This window comes from Maniola jurtina, chromosome 20, assembly GCF_905333055.1.
Source record: "Maniola jurtina chromosome 20, ilManJurt1.1, whole genome shotgun sequence".
Taxonomy (NCBI): Eukaryota; Metazoa; Arthropoda; class Insecta; order Lepidoptera; family Nymphalidae; genus Maniola; species Maniola jurtina.
The window spans coordinates 9,214,151-9,231,425 of record NC_060048.1 but is presented as its reverse complement, the minus strand read 5'-3'; the positions used below and the strand labels follow the sequence as shown (position 1 = coordinate 9,231,425).

The window sequence follows — 17,275 nt, the reverse complement described above, 5'->3', positions numbered from 1 at the left end:
ACGACAATTTATTGTTTTAGTCAAATTAAATTGTCGCATATATGCGACAAAACTTGTAGTAGCATGAAACATGCATAGTTAAAACGACATTACGAAATTAGTGGCACGACATTAATTTCACTATCAATTGCACGTGTAAACGTCTTATTTCGTAATGCATCCATAACGGAATTAGACGTTTACACGTGCAAATTGATAATAAAATGAATATCGTGAAACTAATGTCGTGCCATTAATTTCGTAATGTAAATTCCGCTTAACGTACTTACCTCAAGTTAAGCTTCTTATCTCTATAGTACTGTTATGGAATAAAATAGCCTATTTTGTATGAATGTAATGAGAACATGATGACATGATCTCGTAGTCGCTCGTGCATTGACAAATAGACTGATGATTACTTTATAGCGTTATCAAAGACGTGCTAAAGTGGGGTTACTATTGATGCGGAAACTAATAATCCTACCTCTGTTCCTCCCTCCGCTAACAAATTTTTTAGTTTTGTACTTACCCCAAATTTAAAGTTCGAAAAACGGCCGAAATTAATAAATAATCAATCTATCTGTAATCTGTCGATAAGTTGCTTATCAATGTTGTTATTCGTCAAGTCGTTTTGACAAATGATAGCGTTGCTAAGTAACTTATCGACAAAGATAGATTGAGCATTAATTTTGGCCGTAAGTAAATTATCGACAGATTACGGATAGATTGATTATTAATTTCGGCAGTAAGTAAACACACTCTACATCTTAGATTAGGATATTTTATTATATCTTTACTCTTAGGCAACGTACAATAAAATTATATGTAGTCTTTGATCCACCACCTAAAAATTACGTGTTGTCCTCTACCAATGTGTTAAATGAGGTTTCGAACCCTCGGTAATAATACGACACAGCGATTATTCGCATTATAAAAACCACTTCAAGGGTAACCCCATGACGTCAGTATCGCTTAATTAAATTCAGCGCGTTATCGCTGCTCATTACGCTTTCATTATTTTATAGTTATCGTACCAGTGACTTGGTATACAACATAGTGTTGTACTATAATGTATCGATATATCATTTGTGTATTTTTTCGATGTAAGTAAAGCCAAGTTTGATTTCTTAGAAAAAGAATTCGAGAGGTTAAAAAAAGGAATAATAAAGATAAATTATTTCTTAAAAATGTGTTTTATTTTCTAAAAACCCTAAATAATGTACAGTTTATAAAGGATTGCAATCTATATTATGCATTACGAATAAGGTGATCGCATATAACAAGACGGGCCGCAAGTTTAGATCAAGGCACTAAAAATGTGAATGATAATAATTTATTGGATGCATTTTCTGCAAAATACTTCCAACCCACAATCAAGTTAAAATTGAGATATTGTTTTGAGAAAAACTTGATTACAACTAAGCGATTACGATAAAATGACATGCCGAATCGCAAAAGAAATATCCAGGTTACTAATACCTCTTTCTTTTGCAATGCAACATGCTATTTTACCAAAATCGCGCAGTTGTAATCAGTTTTTTCATAATATCTCTATTATTGTAACTTTGTACTGTAGTTTGGAGTAGTGCTAACGCCAGGTGCGTAGCTCGACTCGTTCTACTGACTTGCGGCTCGGCCTGGCCGTGTGCGATCACCCTAAATTGACTAGGAACGTACAGTTAGTGAATTAAGGTTAGGCTTAAAATTACAATAAAGTTAGGGTGCGTAGTGGTTAAAATCATTAAAAGTAAAAATGTATATAATTATAAATAATTTTGAGATCTTACTGTTTGGTTCTAACCGAACACCGAGCTTAAAATACGGTGCCTACAATATAAATTTATTCTGTATCCGGACAGAAAAATTAAGTATGCATTTTGCGTACATTAGAAATTACATCATACTAAACTGTTATTATAAAATTAAATGTATGGCGCGTCACGTACGTTTTCGGTCCATCGAACCGGAAATTGGGCATAATAAGTACATACCTAATTATTTCCGAAGATGTATTTATATACTTAACTTCCATTCAAAGTTTTTTTAAATAACACAAATAAGATTAGGTATAGTGTTCGGTTCGAACCCAACACAAAACTTATTTAAAATACAAAATTTTAGTGTAAATTTAGAAAATGCATGGTAACTTAAAGATAAGGGTAGTAAAAAAATTTAAAATAAATTAATCTTACACTTAAATATATTGCTATGGGATTAAGAATACTGATAGTATTGGAGTTAATAATTTAACGTAAAAATATTAAAACACATTGAAAATAAAATGTTAAAAGCAAAGGTAATAAATGTTAAAACAGGTAATTGTTATTTCTTTGGCTATGGGCATCGATCGCAGCCAGTCTAAAGTTCCGAGTTCAATGTAATCTATCTAATATCTATCTATCTATCTTTGAAATTACGAACGACGAAATTTATTTATCAATAATTTAAGTATCTGTTAAACTAAAGCAACGTTATTAACCTTATCGACAGATTACAGATAGTTATTGATTAATTTTTTATTATTGATAGAGATTAATTCCAGCTATAAGATGAAAAAAATCTAAGCTGTTAAGAAATTGGCGTGTGCTTGTCTAAAAGGAGCTTATTCTGTCGTGCAGACTTGATGGTACTCATTTTATACATGGCCGGAAAATCGGATCTCGGAAGTTTCTGATTCCTCTAGAGCTTGGAGGAATCAGAAACGTAAAGCAAAAAGTAGCTGTACCGCGATGGTCAAATAAGTAACTTTTGAAGTCTTTTATTGGTCAATTTTGAACGCAGAACTCAGAACTTTAGACCGTTATCGGTGGGATCGACGCCTTTGTGTTGCAGTTTGTAAAAGGTACACATAAAGAGGGTTGGTTTTTTGGCAAGACTAAAAAATTACAACTAAAATATTTGGTCTATTTGTAAATAGACTCCAGAATAACTGGATTGTTAAATTCATTTTTAAATAATAATGTAAAATAAAATGCTTACCAAAACGATAGTAGGTTTTGATGTAGGCATGAAATAAAAAATCTACCGATGAAGATCGGGTTGAAGTCAAAAAAGTCAAATTTTCTTTATACTTAAAGCTGTATACCCACTAGCAAGAAAGCTTGCAGAAGTAAGCTATTATTGTCAGGCCATTATCAGCTTCTGCAAGTTTCAGCAACTAAAGCTTGTAGAAATTGACTTGCAAGTTGCTGTGTGTTTGCAAGTTTCATTGCTAGTAGACATTTAGACGATGACGATGAATACGTCTGTTTTCGCCATTAATTGGAGTTTGTTGTAGGCTCTTCTCAGACCTGGACGCGTTTGGAACCCTTGTAGTTTTAGTTTTAAAGTTTAAGTAATTAATTTATTATCACCACACATCTTACAAATCCAACAAGTGACAGTCTAAAAGTGTACAATAGGTACCTACTTTAAATAAATTATTATTTAACTTTGACTTTTTGTTTTTGTTAAGCTGGTTTACACAAATTAATCTTTATTACTAGATCAAAAATTTATCTCTTCCACAATCTAATTTTCTAAAAATGATAATAACTTCATCTTTGTGTCAATTTAATTTAGAGCTTGATATAAAATTGAATCGTCACGATTGTTTCTCCAATTGTAATCTATTTTTTTTTTTTTGCTAAACAACATCATGATTACAAAAATGTAAACCTTCATAAAAATACCTTCCAAACAAAATATATGTATATATTTAAAATTTAAATCTAGTTACGCAATAAACGTACAAAAATATTATTTCATTCAGTAAGCATTTCATCATAAATATCAGTCTATATCCTCAGGCCGCAATTGCCTTTCACCTTCGTTGAAAAATATCTGCATAGATTTGTACAACAGGTGCAAACCTAACATCCTGCGTTCTTTGAGCGGCCATGATGCCGCTACACCGTAATAATTGCCAGATTTTAAATTAGTTAAATTGGAAATACCTATAACATCGATCATGGCCGCTTCGTAGGTAAAGGCTTCCGCGGGTATAACATTTTGGAAGACATGTAAGCATATGACACCTACTTTGTCCGACCATATGTCTAGGATGTGCTGTATTTTTTTGTCGCTCGACGTTTTGAAGTCGCTCTTCCAAAGTGTGAGAGCCTGGTACAGGTGGGAGTACGGTCTTGAGCGTTTACCTGGAAATGGAAAATTATTGAAGTGAGCTTAAAGACCATTCGAACTGTGCGTGTTAACATATGGATCCCAGACAAGAGTCGTTATTATGCGGCCTCACAGGAAACTAAAGTCACTCACTCAGAAGGCGATGGAGAGAGCTGCTCGAAGTTTCTTCACGCGACCAAACAGAAATGAGGATATCCGTAGGAGAACCAGGGTAACCGACATAGTTAAACTGATTGGGAAGCTAACATGGCAATAGGCAAGATAGTAACCCCTTGATTGCAATCTCACCTGATGGTAAGTGATGATAGTCTAAGATAAAAACGGGTTAACCTGGAAGGTTTATGGCAGTTTTTATTAAACCCACACCCCTTTGGCTTCTACATAGCATCGTACCGGAACACTAAATCGCTTGGCTAACTAGCTAGCCACGGCCGAAGTCTCCCAACATACATAGTTCGAAGAATCGATAGAAGTTAGAGTTTTAACGTGCTAGTAATGATGAGCGCGCATCAGAAAGCGTAGTTTTGGCAGAACTACCAAAAGGTTGACAACTAATACCAAGCGAGTCGTAGGGTACCGATATCGGCTGACGAGGTAGAAACATTTGTCACGTACGCGCGCATCGTCTTGTATGTTGTAACTGTCTAAACCTAAGTTTAAGTTAAACTGAAACTTACCTTTCCCAACATAAAAGATGGAGTTAACAAACGTAACCCAAGAATCCAAGGGGTTCTGTTTGGAGCATTTCGCAGGCAGGTTATCCGTTAGCCTCGGATCCAGCAATAGGTATGTGAAAGAGGTCTTAGAGTTTCCCTCCCTCCATTTTTTGGCAGGATTCGCAAAGTCAGCTTTTGCTTTGGCTTCTAACTCCATATAAGGAGACAGGTTCCGTAACCACTGGTCACTTCTGAGTGATTTTTCCAACTCAATGCTGTAAGCTGAAGAATGATAAAATGTTTTACTCCAAAATGCATTGCACAATTTTACTCTCTTAAAAATCATCACAAGCACAGTGATTTTCCAAAAATAAAAGGTTTCAAAAATGTAAATATAAACTACTAATAAATGATATTAAGTTGTCACAGTCATATTTTGTCAATTATTTTTTAATAAAGATATAAAACTTCATAGTTCACTCTGCCTCCTTGATAATAACAATGGATAATTAATTTCACAATTTTTGAGTATACTCAATCTTTAATCTGGGGTACTTTCTAAAAAAAAATCTTACGGAACGCAGTCTCCAAATAAAGGTAATCTGAAAACCTACTACCACATTTGGGTCACATTCGTAGATTGCGAACTTAGTATCCTCTGTCTTACTCATCAGCGAGAACGGATTTTATACGCCATGTAATATGAACCTAACATTATCTAGTTATAATTTTTTTATTTTATTCAGATACAAGTTAGCCCTTGAATGCAATCTCACCCCAAAGCCCTGCCGGGAATCGAACCCGAGATATACAAATAAGACACACAGCGTTTAACACTGCGCCAGGCCGTCAACCGCCATTGAATAGACAACAAAAATTGTACTCACATTTGCCATGCCTCTGTACAACAATGGGATTCTTTTTCAAGCTCTTAAGTTTCTTCAGATATAGGGTTTTGTTGTTCTCTTGTATAGGGCCGGGTGTAAACCCAAGGCGCATCAGCTCGAGCCTGAGCGAATTCACATCGTACTCCATCGAGGAAGGTAGTGAGGACGCCATGGATATGATTGTTTGGTCGACTGTCGTCGCTTCGGTCGCTTCGTCTACTGGTAGCCTGGAAGAGAAGACGTAGAACTCTAATCTGATCTATATGGAAACTATTATAATGCATTTTGAAGTACATACTTCATTTTACATGTAATAGGAAATAGATAAAGCCATGAGGTGACAAACTCCCGACAAAATCCTGTCGATTGCGGAAAAACTGCATCAATCATTATTACAATCTCAATTGTTGTGATTTTATTTATTTATTTATAGACTAGCACTTGGCTGCAATCAGACCTGGTGGCAAGTGATGATGCAGCCTAAGATGGAGCGCTCTTGCCTAGAATATGCCTATTCATTCTTGAAGGCACCTACCCATATTATGATTGGGGGGTAAAACTGATGCTGGAAGGGCATGGAACGGTTCCAATTAGAAAAATGAGGAGGCAAATCGCTTCGTACGTATCCGTGGAATTTCGACTACGTACGGGTGCAGACTTGGCGATGCCTTGCGGTACGATAGAGAAACGTACGTTAAGCAGGAACCAGGTCAAAAAGTTCTTGGGCACTCTCCGAAATATATCCTGTAGAATGCCGATATCAACAAGCAACTTTGTGTCGATGTTCCAAACTTTGATTGGTTGAATTTATTGTATTCTTGAAGTAACAATGCATTGCAGTCAATTATGAGCGAGTGAACCAATCAGAGGTGATTGCGATCGTGACATTGTAGCTGTCATTCTACCGCAATCGAGCCCCAGTGCTCGCTCACGCGCTACCCAGCCAACAATTAAATTATTTTCTCTCTTGATGTCTTGCTCACATAGGTATGGGCATCGATTCATAGCCACGTTCGTTCGTTTGCTTCACTTTTTTGGCACTTCATCAAAAAGTCCGATAAGAAGCTTGATTACAAAAACTAATTAAGAACACTTACATTTTATCGACTCAAGGTATTTTTGTATCCAATTGCGCTATTTATTATTAAGCGTATGTTACTTATAACAAAACTCTCACACGAATTTCACGTTGATATTTACAAAACAATATAAAATCTAAAATCAACGTTGTCTCACAGAACACAGCCATGCCAAAACTAAATAAATGTTCGCTAATCATTTTTGCATTCGGAATTCCCTGCATATCATACAACGAGTTTACAAATGTGGTTGGTACAGCTATAGTATAGGCTATTGCTGCGTCATCGGTGTGTCTTTATCGCAATTCGCAGCACGTAATAAGTACCTAACCATAGGTTCCGAAATTCGGTGACAGGAAGTTTGAAAAACTGAACCTTCGTTTAGAATAATTTTTGCATAAGAACAGCTTGCTTTGCTTGCAGCTTGCGTAGCAAAATATAAGCTAAACTTAGTTTATAAAATATAAACTTTATCAACCGATATACGTCCACTGCTTGCGCTTAAGTATGGTTTAGTCATAAAGATTGTTACTAATTATGTATACCTAAGTACAAAATGTAAAAACCACTTTACTAATTGCACTTTAAAACTCTTGCACAAATCTAGATAAGATTTGTTTGGTCAAGTAAATGTTAACTTAGTTATACTTTCACCATAGGTTATACATATAATATTATATTGATATAGTATATTTCTTATTTTCAATTAAAACCTATTTATCTATTGAGTAGGAACAAAAATCCCGCGCGTATCATATTTCCTTCCATGAGAAAATATGATATGGATATCGCTAAAAATTGATAAAATGATACATATATAAAGTCAGAGGTCAGAATATAGCTAGGTATTCATTTTATCAAAATTTTGGAAGCTAATGAATATTCAATATTATGTAATAATTTACTTTAGTAGGTATAAGGAAAATAGCCACTAATGAGTCATCGAAGATTTGGTGAAGCCAAACATGGTAAAGAAACTTTTTGTTATTGTATTTATTTATGAAACCAACTGTACTTTGGAAGTAATTTTAGTTAACGGTGTTGATATAGCAAATAATTGTGATGATTTATCATAGTGCTGCTCCTAAGTAACTTGGAATAAAGAGTGAATGCTAAGTTCGTACACAAGAACTAAGAGTGCCTGTCCACTGGAGCGGAGCGGAGCTAAGACGTGTTTAGCAGACCAATCAGATATGTTATATCCCTGCATAATTTCATTGGTGTACTGAACACGTCTTCGCTCCGCTTCAGTGCATCCTAACGCTTCATCAATAATATGGCAAAATCAAAATACTTAATTCATACTTACACGACTGACGAAACAAGCAATCTCTTCTCAATCAGAACTACATCCTCTTCCTTGTCCTCATATTTATATTCCTCTTCCACATTCGCCAGCACTATGCTCCCAGAAAAGCTGCTACTAACTCCACTACTAGCTGACGACCTCCTTGTGTTACACGGCTTTACATCGTAGTCGCATGAAGACAACCACTCATTTGTCCTGTTCTGAACCACAGCAAGAGCTCTGTCTAAACCAACCCTAGATTCTTCAGTTAATAACGAATTTCTATCAATAGTCAATTTATTCAAATCCGAACATATCGACGCGTCATTTGAATTCTTGAACCTCTTACTCCTGAAAACTACAGGTATTGCTTTATCTAAATCAACTTGAGAATCTTCAGTCAATAATGAAATTCTATCTAAAGTCAGATTATCTGAAGCGTCAGTAAGATTTTTGCCTCTTCTCAAACTGGTTTTAGAGTTATAGTTCGCGTGTACAATGGTGTTTGGTGAACCGGGAAGGGAGAAGTTCTCATAAATGCTCTCTTTTCGTTGAAAATCTTTGATTGGTTGGCTTTTTTCTACAGTTTGTTCTAATGGGCGTATTCCGCTTATTTCGATTTCACTGCTTCTTTTAGACATGCATGTTCTGAAGGTTATGTCTGTTTCATTTAAATTATTTGCATGTTCTAAGCTTTGGGTAAAATCTCCATCTCTCCAAGGTGCGGATTCGTTTTCAAGAAGGTACGTCTCCCCAAGAATGGTTGGGTATAATTTGTTAATAACAAGACTGTTCTTGTCACACCAATCGCGTATCATTTCGGATTTTCTATTGTTAGGTGCATTGTTTATTTGGTTTTCAGCAATCGGTTCGTATTCGGCCACCATTTGGTCTGTCGTTACTAATATTCTTTCTGTAAACAAATAATACAGTTACATATTTCTATTTATAAACATTCTGGAATAAACGTATTTTACGCAATTAAGTATAATTGGACCGTTATTAAAACAGTTCCTATTTTTTGTTATCTTAAATCTAAATCATAGTAATTAAGAGTTCACTATAATATGTAGTAACTTGGTACTGTAGAGTTCATAATGGTGATATTTTCTGGGAAAATAAAACTTTCTAAACGGGAATATTATGACTATTTCGTGAAAAATACTTTGTAAGGGAATAGACTAGATGCATCATTCCTAATAATACCTGTATGAAAATTAGAGTTTGTCAGTTAATATTCGTTATAGGTACATACGTTTTACGTTCGCACATCTTTTACCGATTGAGTTGAAACTTTGTACAGTTGTTGGTGGGAAGGTTTCTCATTTTTGATATAATAAGTACGCTACAGGTTGAAATGCCATCTCACCCTGTCGCGGACTATAATATTATCAATGTACCTGTTAACAGTAGCAAACGCAAGCCGGGCATTAGCTAGTATTAAATAAAAAATATGGTTACTATTGAGCTATCTAACACACGCGTTGCCAAGAATACTGGCTGCATATCCGTCCTGGACAGCCCGACTGATTCTGTCACCAGAAGATTTCACCTGGTGACAGGATCAATCTGGCTACTTAATTAACAATTAATGTCAGTGAAATAATATATCGCAAGATTTAAAATAGTACGGAAAAAGTACTTCAATTGTTGTGTTAATAAACTTCAAAGTCAGTAGGTACTTGCATATTATTTACATACAATTCAATTGAACGATACCGTCACAAGATAAAGGTTTGCAGGGCGTGAGACAAATATTTGATAACTTTTATCTCACGCTCTATAGGTAAGTCTGTAACAATAAACAATGCTCGCATAAAGCCGTTGGTAGCGTGATGACTAACAAACTGGATTTTAGGGTACTGCAACTGTAAAGGAAAACTCTTTTATCCATGGGCTTGGCCATCGGACCCACAAAGAAAATTCCAAAATATATTCTGATTCACCTAAAATTTGGTAGACAAATCTTAACAACTACTTCCTTCATAGTTTTCGTAAAAAATAGAAGAATATAAAGAATTTTGATTATTAATTTAATAGATACAGTTGTCTAACCTAACGATTTGAATAATTTGTTGGTATTTGAAAGTGTAAAATCTAAATGCAGTTAGGAAGCAGGCAGCTATCAACATTTCCGTTGTTAATTTTTCGAAAGTTTAGCCTTGTATCTAAACACTTTATACTAGTATACATATACGCCACTTCTGTGCATTATCCATGGATTATATCATGGACATTAATTACACTAATATTAAAAAGCGAAAGTTTGTATGTGTGTGAGTGTGTATGTTTATTATTCTTTCACGCAAAGACTACTAGATGGATCTGGCTAAAATTTGGAATGGAGATAGATTATTCTCTGGATAACACATAGGCTACTTTTTATCCCGGAAATACAAAGAGTTCCCACGGGATTTTTAAAACCCCTATATCCACGCGAACGATGTCGCGGGCGGATAATAAATAATTTTTACTGTGTGAACAGAATGCAACGGAACCCTCTCTTTCCGGGAGAGCCAGATTCTCACTTAACGAGATAAATTAAGTAAAACGGTTTCGTAAGCAGGTGCAAGATATTACGAGTAACCCATACCTACACACTTTAAGGAGTTCATTCTTGAACACCTGCTGAAATGTTATGGTATGTTTGTATGCTAAGAAAAACCTGTATGCAATATGTGACATCTGCGTGGACGCAGCTTGAAATGTGCAGATGTTTTGATGTTATAAATAGGTTCACATGTTGGCGGGACTCAAGTTAACAAGTTAATATGTATGTTCTTTTGCTCTCTCTATTACCTTTCTATGGAAAAAGAAGGAAGAAGAGATGGCAACGTAACATAAGAGAGTGGACTGGCATAAGGCCAGCTATGGACAAGAAGTTAAGAAAACTGACTGCTGTCCTTCAGTAATGGGCACATGACGAAGATTCCCTTTCTCTCATAAGCCGATGGGATGGAAGGCCGACACGACCGGAGAGAAATCAGGCGCAGAACCGAAGCGACGGCTTTACGTGGTCTCCGAGCCACGGAAGTGAAACACAGGCATCTTTCTAACTCTGGTCTAGTACTGAGGATTTCTTGGCAGAAAGCTCAGCACCTAATTAATTATTTTTGGCCCGACCCGGTATAATCGAACCCAGCACACCTCGTTATCCTAACTAATCACAAGCTAACCACGAGACCAACGAGACAGTGTCACGTGTTTGCACACATACTTGTACACTATACGGTCTACTAAATATCTTCTGCGCAGATGCCGCCGCGCGTGTCCAAAATTCGGTCAGGGAGAAATTATTGTTAGTAGGCAGGTACCTATGGATTTAAATATCGCATTATATCATTCTTCACACCATTTTGGACATATACTTACGTAGTGATATACCTACATCACATTTTAAGTACATAAAATCTAGCATGCTTAGGGCGAAATGAGAAAGAACGTTGGATGATTCATTATTATGAATACTATATTGTTATTCATAGGTATTACCGGTTCAATATTGCTTTTATTTTCGATTGGAGCGTTATAAATGAAGCGTCTAAATATTTATGCTCATCATTCGTCATCTTTTAATAATCACTTTAACTTTTACTGGCTGAAGCCCGTGACGACCGCGCGGATATATAGATTTTTAAAAGTCCCGTGGGAGCTCTTTGAATTTTCAGGCTTAAAAGTAGGGTCTTGACCTGACCTTTACCTAAAATACCTAAAAGATTAATATAACTATCCGTTGCATCGCTATAATAATATGTATCATTAGAGAACTGATCAGGTAGAGTTACATTACCCACGTTTTCCGAAATTTTCTAAAGGACTGGACCGATTTTGACTGGACTCTCGCAGGCAAGAAGCGGCCTAGGTTTCTTTAAATCTCGGAAAAATAAAAGTTTTTTAAAAAAAACTTTTCATCTTTTCAAAAAAGTCGAAATGAAGATAGGTACCTCCATCATGCATCAATAACATTAGATACGCTTTATTCTAAGCCGCATTCTACAGGGTATCTCGCATTCTATCTTAATGACTGGGTAGGGTATTGTACTACACTCAAGAAATAGTTCACTCAAGCGGCCTGCCACTGCGTGCGGAACGGTCATTGTACTCCATACACGAAGCTTACAAAGCTGGTGTAATTTACGTGTATCCAACTACTTATTGTACCCCGGTACCTGGATATAACGAACAAAGGGAACGAAAGAGCGCATGTTTTTAACCCACGTAGCGGAAGAAAGCACGCATTTTATTTTAGACTAGCTGATGCCCGCGACTTCGTTAGCGTTAAAGGTTTTTTTAAAGATTTTCCGGGATAAAAAGTAGTCTGTGTTAATCCAGTCTATCTTCATTCTAAACAGCCAATACCGTCCAGTACTTTTTGCGTGAAATAGTAACAAACATACACACACAAACTTTCACCTTTATAATATTCGTGTGATCTGTATCTCTGCATAATACCTCATTGATGAAGTTCCAGACCCGTTCCTATTAATCATATTATGAATGGTAGAGGTTTTCTTGGGATAATAATGGTTCTATATATGGTAATAATACAATAGGTAGGTACCTATACCACATGAGTAGATTAAGTATACGATTCGACTAAGAGTATTAAGTATTCTAATACTAGGTTTAGCGTTTAACGATTATTATTATCAGGTGTTTCATGTTAGTTACCAACCGACTGCTTAGCGTATTATTATTAAGTATGGGTTTTTATAAAATTATAGTGATTACTGATTGTAATACCTAGTTACTTTGTTATTTATGATGAGTTATGAGACAACATTCAAATAAGTAGGTAGGAAGATACCTAAATATTTGAATTTTGTAAGCTACATTTTTTTAATGATTCATAAGTAATTTAGTGCAAACTCACTAATATGGAAAGGTACTTTCATGATGGAAATTACGAACAATGGTAGGTAGTAGGTACCTACCTACAGTACCTACTAAAACAAGAAAGCAACGGATGTTTCTTCAACGGATGTTTGTGGTTTCATATCCACTTCGGTGGGAAGGAATTTAGATACGCGAAGTTTACTGTACTATGGAAACTCAAACCTTCGCACGATAACAGGTTTGCCTTTCCACCAGAAATCTAACTTCGCTTAGCCTTGGCTAAAGATTTGTTTCCAATCTAAACAAGTGGAGACTTTTAGAGGAATAGACCAATCAGATTAATTGTTGATCACGTGATAATTATAGATAGGAGATGTTCAATAATCTCATTCGAGAGGGCACACAAGTCTAAACACACTCTAAGGCTGCGTTACCACTGGAGCAAAGCGGAGCATATCTAAATGCACTGTAAGGGTGCGTTACCATTGGAAGGAGCGGAGGGGAAACAGACTCAACAGATAAATCAGGCCGTTGTTAGATGTCGTAATAATTTTATCTCATCATCTCTCAATAATCTCATTGGTCAACTCGAAGCACACGTCTGCGCTCCACTCAGTATGATATTGGAGCACAGTTGGTGTTACGTAAAAAAAGGACTCTTAGCTTGAAACAGAACAGTGAATTATCACTACTGAAAGGGGCAATTTATATAAATATCGCATTAGCCGCGTCGTGATGACCACAGGCACCAACTGTACTAGGGAATCATAATCCCAAAGAGCTTCAATTGGTTATAAAAGCTGTTGGGTTATACAAAATTTGGGCCACCACAATCTATGGGGATAGCTTACGCCTCTCTAGCTGTTCTGCCTACGCAGGGCAAAAGTGCTCTTCATAAGCGGTTTTCAAGAAGTTACGGTCAATCGTTCTATCACCTACGATCAGCTTAGCATGCGAGGGCACCGTTTCGACAGAAATCAGTTGTCCGCCTCCGCAGGCCAGTAGAGCATTTCCGAATTTAAAAATTATTGAAGTAACTACCCACATTCACTTTTATAGTACCAATTTCCGTTACACCCACGATATGGTCACAAATAGTGATTTTAGACTATAACCTACACCCACTATAGTTTTTCACTAATAAGCAAGTAATAAATTAAATCCGAAATCAAGTTTCGTCATATTTTACTTGGCCTTAGAATTTGACACGTGTGGGATGATAATTCTACATAGGTATTAATGAAAGATTGTGGTGATAGCCTATTGGCCTATCTTGGGCACACACAGTGTGATGGACTATGGCTTAAACCCTTCTCATTCTGAAAGAAGACCCGTGGTCGGTAGTGGACCAGCAATGGGTTGAGAAGATGATGATATAAGGGTATTTTTGTCTGTTTACATGTTAAAATAGCTAACTTGTAAAATATTAAGATTTTGATTATATTTCACCACAATACTGTAAAAATCCAGCCCCAAAAATCCCAACAAAAAATTATTTACTCATCTGAATTTAAATTAATCATAATCGGTTTATTACTAGTTAAGCTAACAATTGCATTCTCTACATAACAAGTCATGCCATTGATTCAGTTGAGCATTTTAGCAAATCACTTGTTCCAAAACAAGTTTGGGAGTAAGTATACAAATACATACAATAAAAATGCATGAATCATCTGGAGTAACTTGGAAATAACATTGTGCAACTTTTGTTTCTGGATAATAATACCTACATGTTATGCAATACCTATCCTGGATAATGCAAATGGTAATTACAGGAACTCAAGATATGGGAACAGACTACGCAGTAACTTCCTATTTTAAACTAAAATAGTTAACTGAAGCTGTGAGAGTCTAGTGGTTAGAACGTCCGCCTCCTAATCGGATATTGGGGGTTCGATCCCGGGCACGCACCTCTAACTTTCGGAGTTATGTGCGAAGTTATTAAACATCGCTTGCTTTAACAGTGAAAGAAAACATCGTGAGGAAACCTGCATGCCTGAGAGTTCTCCATGATGTTCTCAAAGGTGTGTGAAGTTTGTCAATCCACACTTGACCAGCGTGGTAGATTAAACCCTTCTCCATCTAAGAGGAGACCCATGCTCATTAGTGAGCCGGTGATGGGTTGAACTTACTATTGGGAACATTATTACATTAATCAAATCAAGTGAAAGGTTAACAAGGGTTACCTAATGCTGCACTCTGCGGAGACATGTGGAACCTCTGACTCAATATGCATAATTGGGTCAAATGCAAGTTAAAGAAATAACTACCACCTGCCTGATACTTTGCAGACATCTGCTTTTAAATAAGTACACAAACTTAGATTTTTTAGTTAATTATACTTAATATGAAATAATATAAAAAATTGCACATGCAGCTGAGTTTGAGCCTACCACCTGTCCATTGTATTTCATTTCATTATTCACTTTTGGGTAAAGCGCAAAACAAATAGTCCAATATGAACACAAGGCATACACAACAAGGCATATACGAGGCACATTGTACAAAACACGTCTGAGCTGGACTTGTGTCTATGACTGTGCAAATTGCCATGTTGCAACTTCAGATTGGACTAGCTGTTTTATGTTTTGCACACACTGCAACACCATAAATATTAAATTGCAAGGACTATTGCAGAAGGACAGAAAACTGTGATTATCCTAATAGAGTCCTGTATGCATTTCTAAAAAGTTTGTTGTCGTGAGAAATACTTTATACTTACAAATTTTTTTTTTTTTGTGAGGATTTGGTAGACTCTAAATATTTTTTTCATATCAAATTTTCGTTTGGTAAGTTTTGTTGCACAAAGCTCAGATAGAAAATATTACAGCTAGTATATTTAATAGTGATGATTAATCTATCAAAATTCATACTTGGAATAGTGTACCATCTTATTACGGTACTGTGCTTTACTAAAACCTAAAATAAGGACTTTGCTTTTAGAAGAAAAGTAATATGCTACTTTACTTTCAAAAGACTAATAAATGTATTTTAAAACTCACCTAAATCTAGTGTATAAGCACATTGAGACCCCAAGGAGTCATCGCTTTGATCCACAACATTATGCAAGTAGTCGTAGACCTCCCACTGTTGTTCTCGCACAGCATAGTCAAAGGCGGAGATCCCATCAAAGTCCAATCTGGATGGGTCGCCTCCGCAGCCAATAAGCAGCTTCATGTTGTCAACTTTGCCCCATATTGCGGCTATGTGTACTGGTGTTATGCCATCATCATTGCTACAACAGTTACTGAATATTAAATAATTACAAATACAAATAGTCTACATTACAATAAAGGAGTATTACATAGATAAAATAGTAATTTCGTTCTTATTAGACAGGTAACAAAGTTATTTTGATATATGCCCACAATGAGAAAATATAAAATGGTTAAAGAAAATTTAATTTAATTTAATGTGAAGGTACAGAAAAGGATTATTAAACTAAACGTTAAGGGAATATAAATAACAAAAGAAAAAAGGCAAATATTTAAGAAAAAAAAGGTATTCCACTTGTAGTCAATCGGTTACAATAGTACTAATATTTTTAAGGAACCTCCTAAAGTAAATTTTATACAATACGTAACTCAAATAATAGTAAACTAAGTGTAATACATAATATTTTATTTTATCCTTTTTAATATGACTCTTACGTTATGTTAGGTATTTAATTTTACCTACCTTAAATTTGGATCTCCACCATTTTTCAATATTATTTCTGTGCATTCCTTAGATTTATGATTATCTTCTATTCCTACAGCTAAATGTAATACTCCGATACCTTTACAAGGTAAAATCACATTTAATTCTATTTTATTTTCAGAGAAAAATCGTTCCACGGATCTGCAATATCGAGACAATGAGTAGAACTTTGTTATTATGAATAATTTAAAATTCCCATAACAATAATATACAAAACAATGGATAAATAAAATACCTTGCATTCCCGTTTTGTATAAGATCGTACAATTTAAAAAGTTCTCTATACGTCGTGCCCATGGTTTTCGCGAATGGAAACTAAATTAGAAGTCGGCGAGCTTGCCACTTTTGTCTCTCATTTCCTGTAGGATTTCCTGCCGCGATATCACTTTTATATTTAGATTACGACAGTGCATATCACATAATCTTTACTTATAATCTCTGATATAACAATACACACTATAATTATAATTTATTTATCAAAACCACTGTGCTCACATTTTTTGTTCGTCTGTTTTTTCTAAACTTTTTCAAAATAACGTCACACTTCACCAGGCAAGTCACACATTGCTTTGTTTACGTTTGAGAGAGAGAGAAATTCATTCCATTTCATTCATGCAGTTTGGATTCCATTTCCCAAACCATACATTCAATAATTATTTCTATTGCCCAACAATAAAAATATATTATTATTACTTATTTAGAGTTTAAGTAATTAAATACAGGCTTGTT

At 35.5% G+C, this 17,275-nt stretch overlaps 1 protein-coding gene across 1 annotated transcript; it reads right to left on the bottom strand.

Annotated features, from left to right (window-relative positions):
* Positions 1-2,736: 2,736 nt before the first annotated feature.
* LOC123875392 lies at positions 2,737-17,132 on the bottom strand. The gene is made up of 7 exons (XM_045921197.1): positions 16,782-17,132; positions 16,526-16,687; positions 15,850-16,082; positions 8,033-8,924; positions 5,645-5,871; positions 4,779-5,039; positions 2,737-4,115 (listed from the first exon to the last, which is right to left on the bottom strand). The coding sequence occupies exons 1-7, from the start codon at positions 16,841-16,843 to the stop codon at positions 3,751-3,753; spliced, it is 2,202 nt and encodes a 733-aa protein (XP_045777153.1). The 5' UTR covers positions 16,844-17,132; the 3' UTR covers positions 2,737-3,750.
* Between the last annotated feature and the right edge of the window lie 143 nt (positions 17,133-17,275).

Coding starts and splice junctions, on each gene's coding strand:
- LOC123875392 (XM_045921197.1), bottom strand. CDS start 16,843: ATGGGCACGACGTATAGAGAACTTTTTAAATTGTACGATCTTATACAA. Junction 5,872..8,032: donor TTGCTTGTTTCGTCAGTCGT/GTAAGTATGAAT, acceptor CTTCTCTTCCAG/GCTACCAGTAGACGAAGCGA. Junction 5,040..5,644: donor TGTACAGAGGCATGGCAAAT/GTGAGTACAATT, acceptor ATCATTCTTCAG/CTTACAGCATTGAGTTGGAA.